Source organism: Haliotis cracherodii, unplaced genomic scaffold (genome assembly GCF_022045235.1).
Source record: "Haliotis cracherodii isolate W230 unplaced genomic scaffold, xgHalCrac1.p SCAF_30, whole genome shotgun sequence".
In the NCBI taxonomy this organism is placed as follows: Eukaryota; Metazoa; Mollusca; class Gastropoda; order Lepetellida; family Haliotidae; genus Haliotis; species Haliotis cracherodii.
This window is the reverse complement of record NW_027266287.1, coordinates 1075133-1090128: the sequence shown is the minus strand read 5'-3', so window position 1 is coordinate 1090128 and position 14996 is coordinate 1075133. Positions and strand designations below refer to the sequence as shown.

Sequence of the window (14996 nt, the reverse complement as noted above, 5' to 3'; positions counted from 1 at the left end):
GAGGGGGTTTATTTTGATTTAATAGCCTCTGATTGACCAATCAGAATCGAGTAAATTCCAAATTCATGGTAGAATGTGTCTTACAAACATGTTGATGTGAAGCGATTGTTTATCCCCATTGCAAGTCGGCAGTTTGTTGATGTTTAAGCTTTGTGCATCGTGTAATCTAAAGGTCAGTGTCAATAAACATTATGCAAAGCCCTTTCGCTGTAAGGAGCTTGAGGTTTTACAGAGATTTGCAAAATGATATTGCCATGACCGAGAGGTATAATTGCTCAGCTCGACAACGCTGTAGCTAGGTACATGAGAGTTTATCAAAACATCATTGTCCAACAAAATTCAATATTTTACAATCGGAGATAATCTTTTTCCTTATCCAGACGAGGAAAATATATGCACATCAATACTGATTTTTTGACAGTTGCATGTTGTCAGTACACCAGGAAAAAATCGCTCCTGCCATCAATGATATCTTATCTTTAAAAAATTCAGAAGCATAAATAATGGTCAAATAAGTTTATTTTCACTATCATATAAACACACTAAACTCATGGTAACTTGGCAACTCAATGACGTACGAAAAGAAAACACCTGTTCCATTGTTCCCTGCATGCTCTGACTACCAGTCAGTTCTGTATTTAGGCAGAGATATGAACGCGTTTGTATTGAGTACTGATACAATGGTGAAAAGGGCGGTCGGGTAGCCTAGCGGTTAAAGAGTTCGCTCATCGCGACGAAGACCCGCGTTCAATTCCTGATATGGGTAGAATGTGTGAAGCCTATTCCTGGTGTCCCCCGCCTTGATATTGCTATTGCTAAAAGCGGCATAAAACCACACTCACTGACTCACTCACACTGGTGAAGAGGGTTTAAATAAGGGGGCCTCGGGGACCAGTCGTCTCAGGCGCAGCAATTCTTTGTACAGAGTTGCGTCACTTTGGCATGCCAGAAACCTATGGTCATGGGTTTTAATCCCGATTATGTTTCTAGTTTGTCTGCACCATAACCATGGCGTGGATTTCACTAAAGATGCAAACGTCTCATACCTGCACGTGATATAACGTGAATACTGTTCAAAGCAGCTTTGAACCCAACTCACTCAATTACAAAGATATCGGACTACATAAAGCAACAGGCAGATTTAATTCCCTTTTGAATGCCTTTCTGATATAATTTTTTGTAAAAGGGAATTCGTGATCTATTTCATTCCCAGCTGGTTGACAGGTTGAAGTTCGCATAATTTCAAGTCACAAAATGTGTTTGTGTCAGAAAAAAAGACAAATTATGACATTAGCATATTATCTTTTATTTAATTGAAAAAGATATACAATAACAAAGAAAAAAACAGAAATATTTTCATAGAAAACTGAAATAGCACGAATTGTTCTTAAGCCGTTTTTATTATGGGATTTGGTAAAGTTAATTGGCTAGGAAAAGTAAACTATTGTGTGGAATAAAATCTGTGTGATTGATGAAACATAAAACCAAAAGTCTGTTCCCCTTCTCGATGTTCACAGGTTTGTTCTGCTGTCATATAAAAATGTCAGAAGACTACAGAAACATGTATGTTATGGTGTCTCAATGTACGAAACCTCCTCTCAGTCAGCTTCCAATATCTCAACATTTCTCTGTCGTGTTGTTGCGTATATTATCAAACAAACCAGGCGGAATGTTATATGTTAACACTCAACAAATCGCACTTCTAAAGTCAGACTTGAAATACCACAAACAGACAAAGCAAAAACAAAGGGAAATATAACATAAAATTAAAATAAGATTAAAATAAAAATACAAATTAACATTTCAAAAATAATTTAAGAGAATAAGTGGATATTATGTATTTTGTATGTGTACTCAGCGGCATTGCAGATATATTACAGCGCTCCTGACCACACAAACCAACGGTTAATATACTTGGTATTGTCCAACGCCGTCAGAATACGATTACAGAGCCTGACTATCCATTTTTAGTCCCCTCTTAAGACAAGCAATAGAGTGCCGGGACCTATATACTAACCCGGTTTCTCAAGGAGTCTACACAGAATGCACAGGCATGTGATAAAATAGGTAAACTAACTTGAAAATAAAAATATAACATAATCATAATTCTCTGAAAAAACAGAAATTGAATTGAGCAAAAACAAACAAAAAGGGCTCTGTAGCTCACCTAGGTGTGTTGTCTTTATATAAATATTTCAACATAGACAGCCACTAATGATGTTTGAATACTTGAAATTACACCACACCAAAATCCGAATGATGTCAACAAAATATGACAGGAAAAGCATTGGTGCCAAGTGCAGGTGCCTCGGTCTGGCAAATTCTGAGGAGAAGATGTTGACAGAACAAAATGCCTTTTGAGAATTAAGAGCATGGTTAAAATGTAAAACATAAAATATAAAAAAACGGAACAATGTTTTCAGTTCATTTACTAAACATAAACCACATTTCACTATATTTTGAACAAAAATTGGTACGTAATGACCATAAACAGTTTTATTCAGTGAGACTGACTGGCTGGCAGCTATAATGAGTTAGCTGTCTGAGGAGAAGATGTTTACCACGGATGATTTTGTGTATTTAAGAAGCTCCGACGTTCATACAATGTTTGGCCCTCACTCTATGAAGGTTCATACTCCAATGAACTCACACAAAGTGAAAGTCAATTCTTATAAAAAAATTATCACAATTTCTTACCTCAAAGGATGTAGGCCAAGATCTAAACACAATTTTATTTAGTACGTGTGACTTCATGTTTACACTGACAGCCATACAACAACCAGCTATATCGCGGAGTAAAATAGTTCCTCAAAAAGAGAGGTGGCATGGGCGTATGGATGCACAACTTGCTCTTCAGAAACATCTAAAGCAGCACGTGTGTTCAAATCATATCCTCATTAGATGAGAAAGGTCTGTAAAGAACTACCTCAGCAAGTCAGTCACAATGACAGCGCGTCGTAATACATTTACATCAAGTACAAGACGTCAAAATGGCCGACACGATAAACGTGACGGGAGAGATTTCCGAAGTTGTTAATGAACGTGTGGCGGTTACATGTGCTAGTCATCATTGATCAACTGGCCGATCATTGAAAGGTGAATAAAGATGCGTCAAACAGACACTAAGGTAAGTTCATAGATTGCTGGAGATGGTCAATGTCAGCCTAGGCACGGATCGAGTCGACACTACGATAGTTTATATGTGCATTTCATCGTTTGTTCATTAGGATAGGCCGCAGCGAGGATATTCGTGAACAATCATGCAGTCACGCTCTCTGACATTTCTCAATGTATACTGAAACGCTGAAACCAAGAATAAAGGTTCTAAATGATCAGAAAGAACGCTTATGTGTGTTTTCGTGCTAGGGAATTCCAAGGGGTTTCCCCAGGAATGTGGAAGTAGTCCGTCAGTGTTTACGTCATTTCAAGAACACGGTCTCGTGAAAAACGTATGAACGTCAAATTGTGTCGTTCATACACTTATGAACGTCTATTTCGCGGTCATGTGACCGCTCTCTCGTCCAATGGGAAAGCCGTATATCGTGTAAACTTCAAATTAAAAAATTATATATATATATATTCATTTATGGCTGTTGGAAGTCATGTTTTATTTACAAACCTAGAACTACATATGGTGATCATCTCATCGAACAAGTTTTAGGATTCTTATCCTCTAAGTTGTGGAGGAAATGATTTAAAATCCAATCCTGAACCCCCGTGTAATAACAAACACATGAAGAAACAGGTTTATGTCCGACAACGGATGACGGACAATCATATAAGCTCACGTGGTCTTGTGCTTGGTTAGCACAAATGTATCTGTACATTTGTGTTGTAATGGTGTAAGCGGAACTCCTTTGTACTTTGTGTTGTAATGGCTGACAATGGATGGCGGACGACTTCCGACGAAAAATGCTCACGTGGTCAAGTGAGCTGGTATTCAGAATTCATTTTGTGTTCACGTGGCCACATGCGGTCAGATGAAAATGACTCCTTTAGTTGTGTTACTCGCAAATCCGATCTTGGCTGTTTTTAATAAATAATACTGTCCTGTAGTCTGCCAAAACCATCAATCAACATGTTTGTCAAAGCTAGCCCTTGCAAATCAGTCTTTAAATAACAAGAAAATGATATAAACTACGAGAAAATAATCGAAGTAACGAGAAAAAACCTTCAAAGCAACGAGAAAATAATCGATGTAACAAGAAAAAACCCTCGAAGCAACGAGAAAATAATCAAAATAACAACAACATAATCGTCACAACAAGAAATCAATAGAAATTTTGAGTTTTGAAAAAACGAAAAAATAACTTAAGTAACAAGAATGAACTTACGAGATATTTCGACTTAATCTTTTTTTAATGCAACTAACGTGGCACCATTAGGCTTTCGAAGGTTTCAACTTCTTGTTTCTATTATTACAAAAACTCAAAATTTCGAGTTATTCCCGTTTCTTCGATTATTTTAGCGTTATTTCGATTATTTTGTCGAAATTTTGATTTTTTGAAGTAAACTTGAAATAACGAGAAATAACTCATAACTTCGAGGAAACAATTGAAATAACGAGAATAAAATAAAAATTTCGAGTGTTTGCAATAAGCTTGAAATAATAATTGAAAATTTGTAAGGACGAAATGATAATTTAATCAATGAGAAAAACACTCGAGGCAACGAGAAAATAATCGAAATAACGAGAAATTAAACGAATTAAAATTACGAGAAAATATTCGAAGTAAAGAGACAGAACTCGAAATTTCGAGAAAATAATTTTGATAACGAGAAATTTAGTTAAAAAAATAAACTAATGCTTGCAAAGTGGCATTATAGGCTTTCGTAGGTTTCAACTTAATAAATCTTCCAGTTTCTGAGGAGATGTCGACAATATAATGTTAACAAAAATCGCACGTCAACGCTCCAGGTCATACATATACGCTCACATGAGTTTTAGTCCAGTTAGCTGAACAGATATTGAAAACTGAACTTATTCTAGTTTTGCCTGTTGTCTGCACGGTCGCTGATATCAAGAGGATTGTCGTAGAACTCTTCTTGGCTATCTTTTCTTTCTAGCTCCATGTATGTGTTACTGATTCGGGAAATGGGAGCATTCAGAGAACTATCTGCGGGTGTTGATGGAGGGGTCTGACGCGGTCTCTGAATATCTTCGAATGATTTCATCTTTCTGCGTCTGAAGAAAAGAGGATGTCCTTCAAAATGGCAGCTAATAACCATTTTCACTTTCGTATTATTTTCAATATATACTTAATAAGAAAACAATGCTGATCATGCTGTTATGGTTTTATTGTACGTGGTTGATCATGCAAAAGGGAAACGGCTTCGTAGTTGTATAAGGCTCTACCAAGGTTTGTTGTGGGTTCCTTTCCAAGACGTCTCCGAACGCGATTTGTTTCAGTCTGCCTACTTTGTGTCTCACTCCCATACCACCTACCACACAGACAACCATAGGAGAATGTAATACTTACACATAGAGAACATGTCCAATGAAACCGACCAGCAGGGACACAATGATCACCCCACAACACACTCCCACAATCATCGCAGCGTCTGGAAGCAAATAACAAATCAATATCACAAACTAAACTTAGGAAACTTATTAGTTATCCGTCACCAAAAGTCTCTTGAAATACCATTTAAACTTTTTGAAGAAAGGACAATAACAAATGTAAACTAAATGTATCGAAAAATATGATTAAATATTTTTACTTTCCATTTCATTGATGTCAGGTATATTTGAAGATGGTGGTTTCACCAAAACATTTGTGGGATTTTCCTCGCGCATCAAGTCCTCGATGACACTGCAATACTGTGCATTAAGCCAAAATCACTCACTGTATCATAGAATGGATAATGGTTGTCTTATTTGCAGAAAGTTGGAGGCATGAAAAACGCAATACTAATTTTGTATTGCTCAAATAGCACAAGTAAAAAAGGGTCCGTGTGATTGTCAGTGTGTGGCACAATAAGTCAAACACACAACTCCATGGACATTATAGAAACACAACGATCCATAACTTTGTAGGTGCATATAGCACTTGACTGAAAAAGGCAACAGCTTATCGAAGTGGAGAGGAGACAGGCCAATAGTTGAATTTGGAAAGTATTCAGTTCATGTTGGTTATTTGCATGTCGATTGCTCCACGTTTGCAGGCATGCATCAGGTACCAAAGTGGTAACCCTTTCCCACGACTATAACTCGCATCAACATGTTCCTGAAGGATTCACCTTGGCTGAACATTGTGCACAAGCACCTGCTCAATTCGAAAAGTGTAAATTAAAACAAATGGGTCTTACGCTCAAGTTGCGTTTTTATAGTTAAATATAATACTTGTACATTCACAGAAGAAATACTTATACAAGTCACTCACTGACTAGCAGACTTTGGTATGGAGTTTGACCACTAATCGTCGACGTCGTCCCTGAAAACATGAGGAAATATTAATGACTGCCAATGACTGCGAATACAAATGAAGACAAAATGTTTCTTATTCCTCGTCCGAATAAAACATCATCGAATCTGGGATGAAACATAAAAAGAAGACAAGTGCCAGATGTGTTATCAATCTTTGATTATTCATTGTAGTAAACCTTCCATCCTTCATGGTACCCAAAAGGAATATCTAGTATGTACAAACACATTCGGGTATACATGTACACAGCTATGTAAATATACATGCATGGCTCAACATGGCTTACTTACGTGTATGATCTGGAGATTTAAAACTGAAGCCTCCATTGTCGATGTTATCATAACTGTATCCCAGGACACTGAAGGGGGTATTTGAGCGGATGAACGTTAAGTAATTAGCGGTGCATGTTCCTACTTTATATCTCGTCCTTGGGATTGGTGTCCAGTCCACGTGAATATTGACCACTGTAGATCTGTAGCGACGTTCAACGTGCACGTTGTTACTTCCTTTATCTGTCAATATTTGTAAAGTACCACCATTGATTAGTGTACTTTGCTTTGTGTGGTATGTAACGGGTGGTAAGACAGTGAACAAACCTTGCTTGAAGAACCCGCTTGGTCCTGCAACAATACACAGTGTTGTCATAACTGGATGTGTGGTATTGAAGTAGAGATGCTTACGGGGTCCATATCGCTTTTTGTACACCCGGGTATCACCAACAGATACTGTAGAGCCGCCATTGAACCTGATCTGAGTGTCACTGTGGTCGGTGACGACCTGGAGCTGGTATGGCAGAGAACTGTGATACTGTTCCGGACTGTTATCACGAATTGCTACAACATATTCTTGTCCATGGTGGCTGTTTGGGAGAAGTTGTTCATAGGCAATCAGACTAATGTAAGAAGAGGCTTTATATGTCGCAGTGTAGACGGCGATAGTCTCTTCGGCAGCTACCACTGTTCCAGTGAGATCAGATGAACTGTTGATTGTGAAAGTTTGGTACTCCATTAGAGTGAGGCTGAGCGTGTCTCCATGGGTGTACGTTTTGTTGTCATAGGTTACATCACCATCCAGTCTAAATGTGATGTCCACATTCGTCTTCTTGCTGTGTGTGGCAATCACCATTAAAGACATGTAGCCACCAGAAGGATGGCAAGAGGACATGACGTATTTTGTTCCTAAAGCGGAGATTGGGAGCGGAGAGAAACGAGTGTAGCCGCCGTGTCCACTGATCTGAATATCACTACTTTCTACATGGACAAGGATAGTTTTATTTTGAATACCATTTGTTGTGTTTATAGAATATTGGGGGTAGAAATAGTCAGTGTTGAATGGCTTGACTTGTCGAGACCAGATCTTCCCTCTGTACGGATCGTGTACCTGCCATTGTCCTCCTTCCTCTCCAGCTGATGCACGTATCTCAGGGTTGTATAGAAATCTTGTCAGAGCCATCAGATATGTATGTCCTACTCAAGAAAAACAGGAAGTGTAGTCAATTATCACTTCTAATGTAAACTGTGGTAGAATAGCGTTTCATATGCATTTGTTTTTTTATAGTACCCTTGGTACTATCTTTCTTTGACTCGCATCCAACCATCACAACATGTTACATACAAAAGTGCACACTTGTTATTAGGATTAAAGTGTTTCATTGAAAACATCACACGACATATTTGATTTGCTGAAGATTGCAGAAATCAGTGAAACTGTCTCATATAGTGTAACGCAAATGAAACGTCACCCCAAGTTACACTGCATAAAAAGTTGTCATTTAAATATCTGGATAATTTTTGTTAAAGTTTGCAAAAATTATCATTACCTTGTCCGGAAAAGTGAAATTTGATGACAAAGAGACAAAGCAGATGACAATAAAAACGATCGCTAAAAGGCATCACGGCAACGGCCATAGTAACCTGATTCACGTGAGCTCCGTGCAAATTCCGTTATGGAATTGCTACCACATGCCAAGATTGACAAGAAATCAAGGACACCAAGCCCTTGGACGATTGCAAGTTGGACAAACCGCCCGGCATGTAGCCAATGCATTTCAAGTCCACGTAAGATGAGTGAGTGAGTTGGATTTAATGCCGCTTTTCACAGTATTCCAGTTATATTGCGGCAGGTCAACTTAATGTGGGAGGAAAGCCTGAAGTGATGCAGGTCTTAGACGTTTACCACTTCGGTGAAACCCACGAGCACGGTTATGGTGCTGACAAACCTAGAAACATAATCAGGGCGAACCGGGATTCGAACCAACATACACATTAGTGCGGACAACGTTCGTCGACGATTGACGAGCAGACACCTCCACTGTCACAGGCCACACCGAGGAGAGAGAGAGAGAGAGAGAGAGAGAGAGAGAGAGAGAGAGAGAGAGAGAGAGAGAGAGAGAGAGAGAGAGAGAGAGAGAGAGAGAATCTGGCAACGCCGCGAGATCGTTGTTGTGTTGTTGAGAGGGACTCATGGGGTGGTCCGAGCATCATGGTGTGGGGTGTGGGGTGGAATTGGTCTTGCATAGAGGGTTGCCCCTGTGGTCTTCCAGAACATCAGTCCAGGGAGAGGCAATGGTGTCACAGCAGCTCGGTCCATTGATCAAGTCTTGAGACCACATGCTATACCTCATTTGGCACGTCGCCGCAACCACGAGTTTCAGCATGATAACGCCCGGGCCCACACTGGGAGGGCAACAAGAGACTTCATCCAGCAGAATGGCATCAGAACTATGCAGAGGCCTGCCCTCAGTCCCGATGTAAATCCCATTGAGCACCTTTTGGACAAAACTCAAAGACGCCTATGGCCTTCATCAACCCCCTCATCCATTCCATGTATCGACGTTGCACGGCAATCATCAATGCACATTGCGGACACACGAGATACTGACTTGTGATGCCATTTTCTTAGAGACTAGTGTTGTGTTTCACTTTAAGAACATTTGACACTTTGATTTCAACCTTGATGATCCATTTCGCGAAGTTTAATCTTTTTAATATGTCTCAAAGTATGTTAACAGTGTTTGGACAAATAAGTGACGTTTCTTTTGCGGTTCAGTATATTTAGATCGATGCATAAAGGTTCAGAGTGACAAAAACACTATCCACAAGACTATGACAAGTGGAACAAGTTCCTAAAAGTCAACTTTACCTTTAAGAAGAGCGACATTCCATCAGCTTGAGGTGCATTTCGCGTCTACATTTCACAACTTTTGAGATACAACTGAGCATGCTCTTTCCTCAAAGGTTTCAAAAAGCATCATACGACGCTTGCTTGAAAGTTGTCTGAATAGGGTCACAACATTCAAGGCCTCATTCAGGCTTTCAAGACGTTTTATGGTACAAATGTGAAAGACATTTCCAAACAAGACGTTTTAATTCCAAAATTGATGTCCGATGCAATTCACTATTTTGACTTGTACCACATGATCCTGTTCGTGTATGAGTATGGGGTTCGTGTATGAGTATGGGAAGGGCGTTGTCGCATTAAGTATAAATTATTATTTATAATGAAATAAAAGGGACAAACCAATTTCATCAATAACATCAGCTAAAAGAGTCCATTGTACGATTCCGAGTGTATCATAAACATGTATCAATGAATGACTACCAAATAGTGATGACACCAGGAGTTCGTGAAAAGGTCAGTGTACCCCCCCCCCCCCCCCCCACCCCCCCCCCACCCTACCTCCCCCACCCCTCGGAAAGGATTTGTTGCTGCTTCCTCTGGTGAGAAGTTGTAGTGGTAACAGTGATAAAGATTTGTTCCAGTATAATACTCAAGGACAGTAAAAGGGTAGTCAGAGGAAATGGAGGTATATAATCCGGTAACTGATGATGTTATAGTTCCTACTTTGTATCCACTGCCTGATATTTCTTCCCAGTTTACTGAAATGCGGTATTGATTCTTATTCTGAATCACCACTGAGTCTGTCTTCCGGGTACAAATCTTGAAACCATAAGAAGACCCCGGACGTGGCACATATCCGCGGGTGTGATTGACATACGATTGCACAGGTGGAATAGTAGCAAAGACACTTTTCACACCATCTCGTCTAAATAGTGTCACCATAACCGGTCGCGTGGCACTTACATGAAGACTCCTATACAGTGTTTGCTGATAGAAACGTTTCTCACCAAGGGAAATTGCTGCTCCACTATTGAACTTAATCTGCGTGTCACGTTGCTCTGTGGTCACCTGAAGTTGGCTATATCTTACAGGAGTTTCAACAACAACAACAAATTCCTGGCCGTAATGTTTGACAGGAAGTAGTTGATCATATGCTGTATATGTGTTGTTGTAAATAATCCCAGCATAGACGGCTATGCTTTCCTTCGCACTGATCACAGTTCCATTGATATCATACTGGGTGAGTATCGTCAGTGTTTGATAGGGACCAAGGCCAATGGAAACACTATCGCCGCCTCTGTAGTTCTGACCGTTGACGTTTACATACCCTTGTACAATTCTCCAACTGATCTCGACATCGGTGCTTTGGTTGTGTGTTGCCACCACAAGTAGTTTCTGATACTTCCCGTTATACTCACTATCAGATGGCACTATGTACTTGGTTCCCAGTGCAGATATTGGTAGGGGAGAGAACCTACTTTCACCATATAGTACTATTACCATATCGTCATCGCTGGCACTTATTATAATGACCTTTGGTTCAATAGCACTTTCAATCTTCATTTTTTTATCAATATACACTGATCCAATACCGAATGATCCACAATGTGCTGATGTTCCATATGCGAAGTGAGGATACTGTACCTGTATCAGACCTCCAGTCTCTCCAGCATATACATAAACATAGCAGTTTCTCGTCTTGTATGCCATAACTGCCAAGAAGTCTTCACCTGTTGAAGTTAAAACATGATTACAAAGCCGCATATATTCCAACCATCATGTACAGAAGGAGGTGCTCAAACAACCAATAAAGGATAAAACGTAAGTCGGATAAAATAAAACATGTGTAACCAACACACTTGTAATAAATAACCGGATGTGTCTCCGGGATAGAATTGGTCCCAGCTTGGGAATCTACAAGAGGTACGGATCAGTGACTTGGTTGATGGTAATCCATCGTGCCCCGAGGGCGTGTGGCGCTGCTCGTAATATCCAGCATGGGTTTGCCTGGTCCAGATTCGATTAGGTACAGCCCGCTGTGATATTTATGAACAATGTATGCTGACTGCAGTGGTAAACAACATTAACTCACTGACAAAACCAATATTATTTTGGACACAAGGAAGCAAAATACAAGGATGTGTGATCAGATTAGACAGAGAGGGAAGGAAAAATCAAAATACGACTTCGGAAATGTCTAATAACTATATAATATTATTACATGACCAAGTCACGACGTGTATTAAAAGGACGACATGACAGATGAGGGAGTGTATCTACATTACAGAGTCGCGATCCTCCCAACTGATCTTTAGTTACATAACGTCAACGCCAGGGAATAACGAGTCTCGATTATCTGCCGTAACAGATTTCACCGGGCTCTTGAAAGGCAAAAACCAGTGATGACATCAGGTTTACGCGAAAAGGGCACGCATGACCTGTCCTACCGGTCGCACCCGCCATAAAATTTGCATAACAAACACGTTTTAGCTGGAACATGTCCAACTAGATATTGCCTCGCCTGCTTTCTTTTCAGAAGATCCAAAGTGCTTTGTTTCTTTTGGTTTATTTCCTTTAAGATAATATTGTAAACGTTTAAATCTCTATACATTTTGGGACAAGGATACGGCTCACGTATAAATGCTATTCATAGTGTCGAATAATTGTGTATCTGTCCTTGCTGTAAGTTGTTTACTTAATCGCTGAAACAAGCTATTTAAGGTTGTAAAGGACCCCAAAATGACACTTGGCTTTGAAGATATTTTTAGTTTGTTTGCTGTTTAACGCTGCTGTCAACAATATTCAAGTTGTGTAACCAGTAATCCATGCTTGTAAAAGTCGATTAAACCGATTTTGAGGTCAGACTTTGTGATGTGGACGATTGTGTTTCATCGATACTCGATTGAGTTGATCATTGCTCGTGCGTTTAGCTATGGTTGTATGGTCCAGGTCCATGATCCTAATTATATGCCAAGACAGACGAGTGGCTGATACTGTGACCTACGATCCACGCAGTCGGTGATAGGTCGATACGCTACCAACCAACTCGGCGAGTGTGACCAGCTGACTCGACATATACACAGCTTGCTCGGGTCAAATCTAACCAGGTACTGAAGTGATTACTAGTGGCTTCAAATTCCTGAGGCATTATATTCGACTCTCACTTTCAGCAATTTTTGACGATATTTCGAAAACAAACAAGTTTAAATCTTGAACAACTTTCTTGAATATTAGTTGTAATTCATCATTTCGTCAACAGTAAAAACAAGTTCCATGTTTCAAATGAGCTACTGGCCCGTACTTACCACTGACACAATGCATTGCCAGAAGGAGCAGCGCCAAAGAAAACATCTTGTCAATCATCCTTGCAACACAGGGACGAAATTCGACAGCTCTCAACAGTTACAATGCTGTGTGAAGCCAAGCGCAGGTATGTGGTTTGAAAAATACTGTCGATACTGTAAGTAACGAGGAACAAATTGAGAGTTCATACCGACTCATGCCCAAACATGGGCATTTGTATATCACTTCCCTCCTTGTTTAAACAACCCAAAGGACCGCCGTTAAAGTAAACACGTTTTTAAGAAAACAGCAGAATAGGTGTCAGTGTATTGTACAACCCAGCCATATTGATTATGTCAATAGAAAATGTCGAGTGATTGTTGACATCTGGATTGCCTGTTCAGCGTGTGTCGTCGCATACATCTATTTATAACTTTTCATGACGAGGGGTTGACACCCTACCACCAGTAGGCAAGTCGTCTAAAGCGTCGCGATTGGACACGGAGAGTAACGTCCCTTATAATTGTCAGAAAGATATGATCGTGGTTTTGAATCCGGGTTTCTACAATTGGTAGAGCCATACCCTACCATCAAACTGACACGGCTGAAATACTGCCTAAAATGGCACATCCACACATTCTCTATGTGATAAGGGTTAGGTTTTGTCGGTTTTTTTAAGATGTGGCAAGGAAACTGTGAAGAGTATCTTGAGCTGTGTGTTCAGTTGAAACACACATTTTGCGATCAAGTACATGTATGGCCAAACACTACAACCTAAGTAATTATTATGATAAGTGAGCAAGATTAAGAAAAACCCATTTGACGGTTGAGGGATTTGGAAAAAACGCTGACCATCATGAGCACAAGACATGTGAGTACATGTGGACATCGAGTTTTGTCGCGTGGCACTTAAATAAAGAGCTCCATACACAGGTTGCCGATAGAAACGTTTCTCTAAGGGAAAATGCTGGGCCACTATTCAACATGATCACGTGGTCTGTGATCACCTGACGTTGGGTTTATGTGGTGGTTTCAAAAGGAAGAAGAATTCCTGGCCGTAATGTTTGACAAGGAGAAGTTGATCGTAATTCTGTATATGTGGTGTTGTACATTATCCCGGAATAGACGGTGGGGCAGCCTAGTGGTTAAATCGTTGGCCCGTCACGTCGAAAACCCGGGTTTGATTCACCTCATGGGTACAATGTGTGGAGCCCGTTTCCAGGTGTCCCACGCCGTGATATTGTGGAATATTGCTAGAAGCGGCGTAAAACCATACTCACGTACTCACTCATTCATGACTGCCAAGAACTATTCACCTTTTGATGTTAAAACAAGACTACAAATCTGCGTATATTCCTACCATCCTGTACAGACAAAGGTGCTCAAACAACCAAAAAAGGATAAAACGAAGTAAGATCAAATGAACATGAGCATGACTACTAGCGAACGCTACAACCACAAGGCTGCCCCACCGCCCCGGGAAGAAATAGAGACTGATATGATACATTAGGTTTGAAACTAAGGCGAATCAAAATACGACATGGGAAATATTTAATAAGTATATCTGACTGGTCTCTCTCATAATTTTACATGGCCAAGTCACGACTTGTATTAACAACTTGAAAGGCCACCATGGAAGGCATGACAGATAAGGGAGTGTATGTACATAAATAGCGCACACGTACATGACTATATTGACAGTTGTATAATATTGTAAACATTTAATTCTGTCTACATTTTGTGACAAGGATAAGGCTCACGTCATTTTGTGTTTGTTTGCTGTTAAACGCTGCACTTATCAATATTCAAGCTGTATAACCAGTACTGAATGCTTGTCATAAGATTCATTTAAAATTATTGAGTGGTCCGACTTTGTGATGTTGACGATTATATTTCATGTTGCCCGAAGGAGTTGATCATTGCTCGAGCATTCAGTTAATGGTTGTATGGTCCAGGGCCATTAATTTATTTATAAGACCAGACAAACCAGTGTTTGATACTGCGAGCGACAATTCACGCCGTCGAGGGGCGTCAACACGCTATCAACCATGTCAGCGAGTGTGACAACCTGATTCACTGAGTCGACACAAACGACAAACATAACTTGCTAGGTTTCAAGTTCCTGAGGCATCAATTTTTGACGATATTTCGAAAACACATAAGTAAAAA

At 40.0% G+C, this 14996-nt stretch overlaps 1 protein-coding gene across 1 annotated transcript; it reads right to left on the bottom strand.

Moving 5' to 3' along the window:
- Positions 1–4907: 4907 nt before the first annotated feature.
- LOC139476941 (uncharacterized) lies at positions 4908–12896 on the bottom strand. The gene is made up of 7 exons (XM_071259500.1): positions 12851–12896; positions 10104–11275; positions 9102–9192; positions 6716–7891; positions 6384–6434; positions 5481–5562; positions 4908–5185 (listed from the first exon to the last, which is right to left on the bottom strand). The coding sequence occupies exons 1-7, from the start codon at positions 12894–12896 to the stop codon at positions 4987–4989; spliced, it is 2817 nt and encodes a 938-aa protein (XP_071115601.1). The 3' UTR covers positions 4908–4986.
- Positions 12897–14996: the final 2100 nt, after the last annotated feature.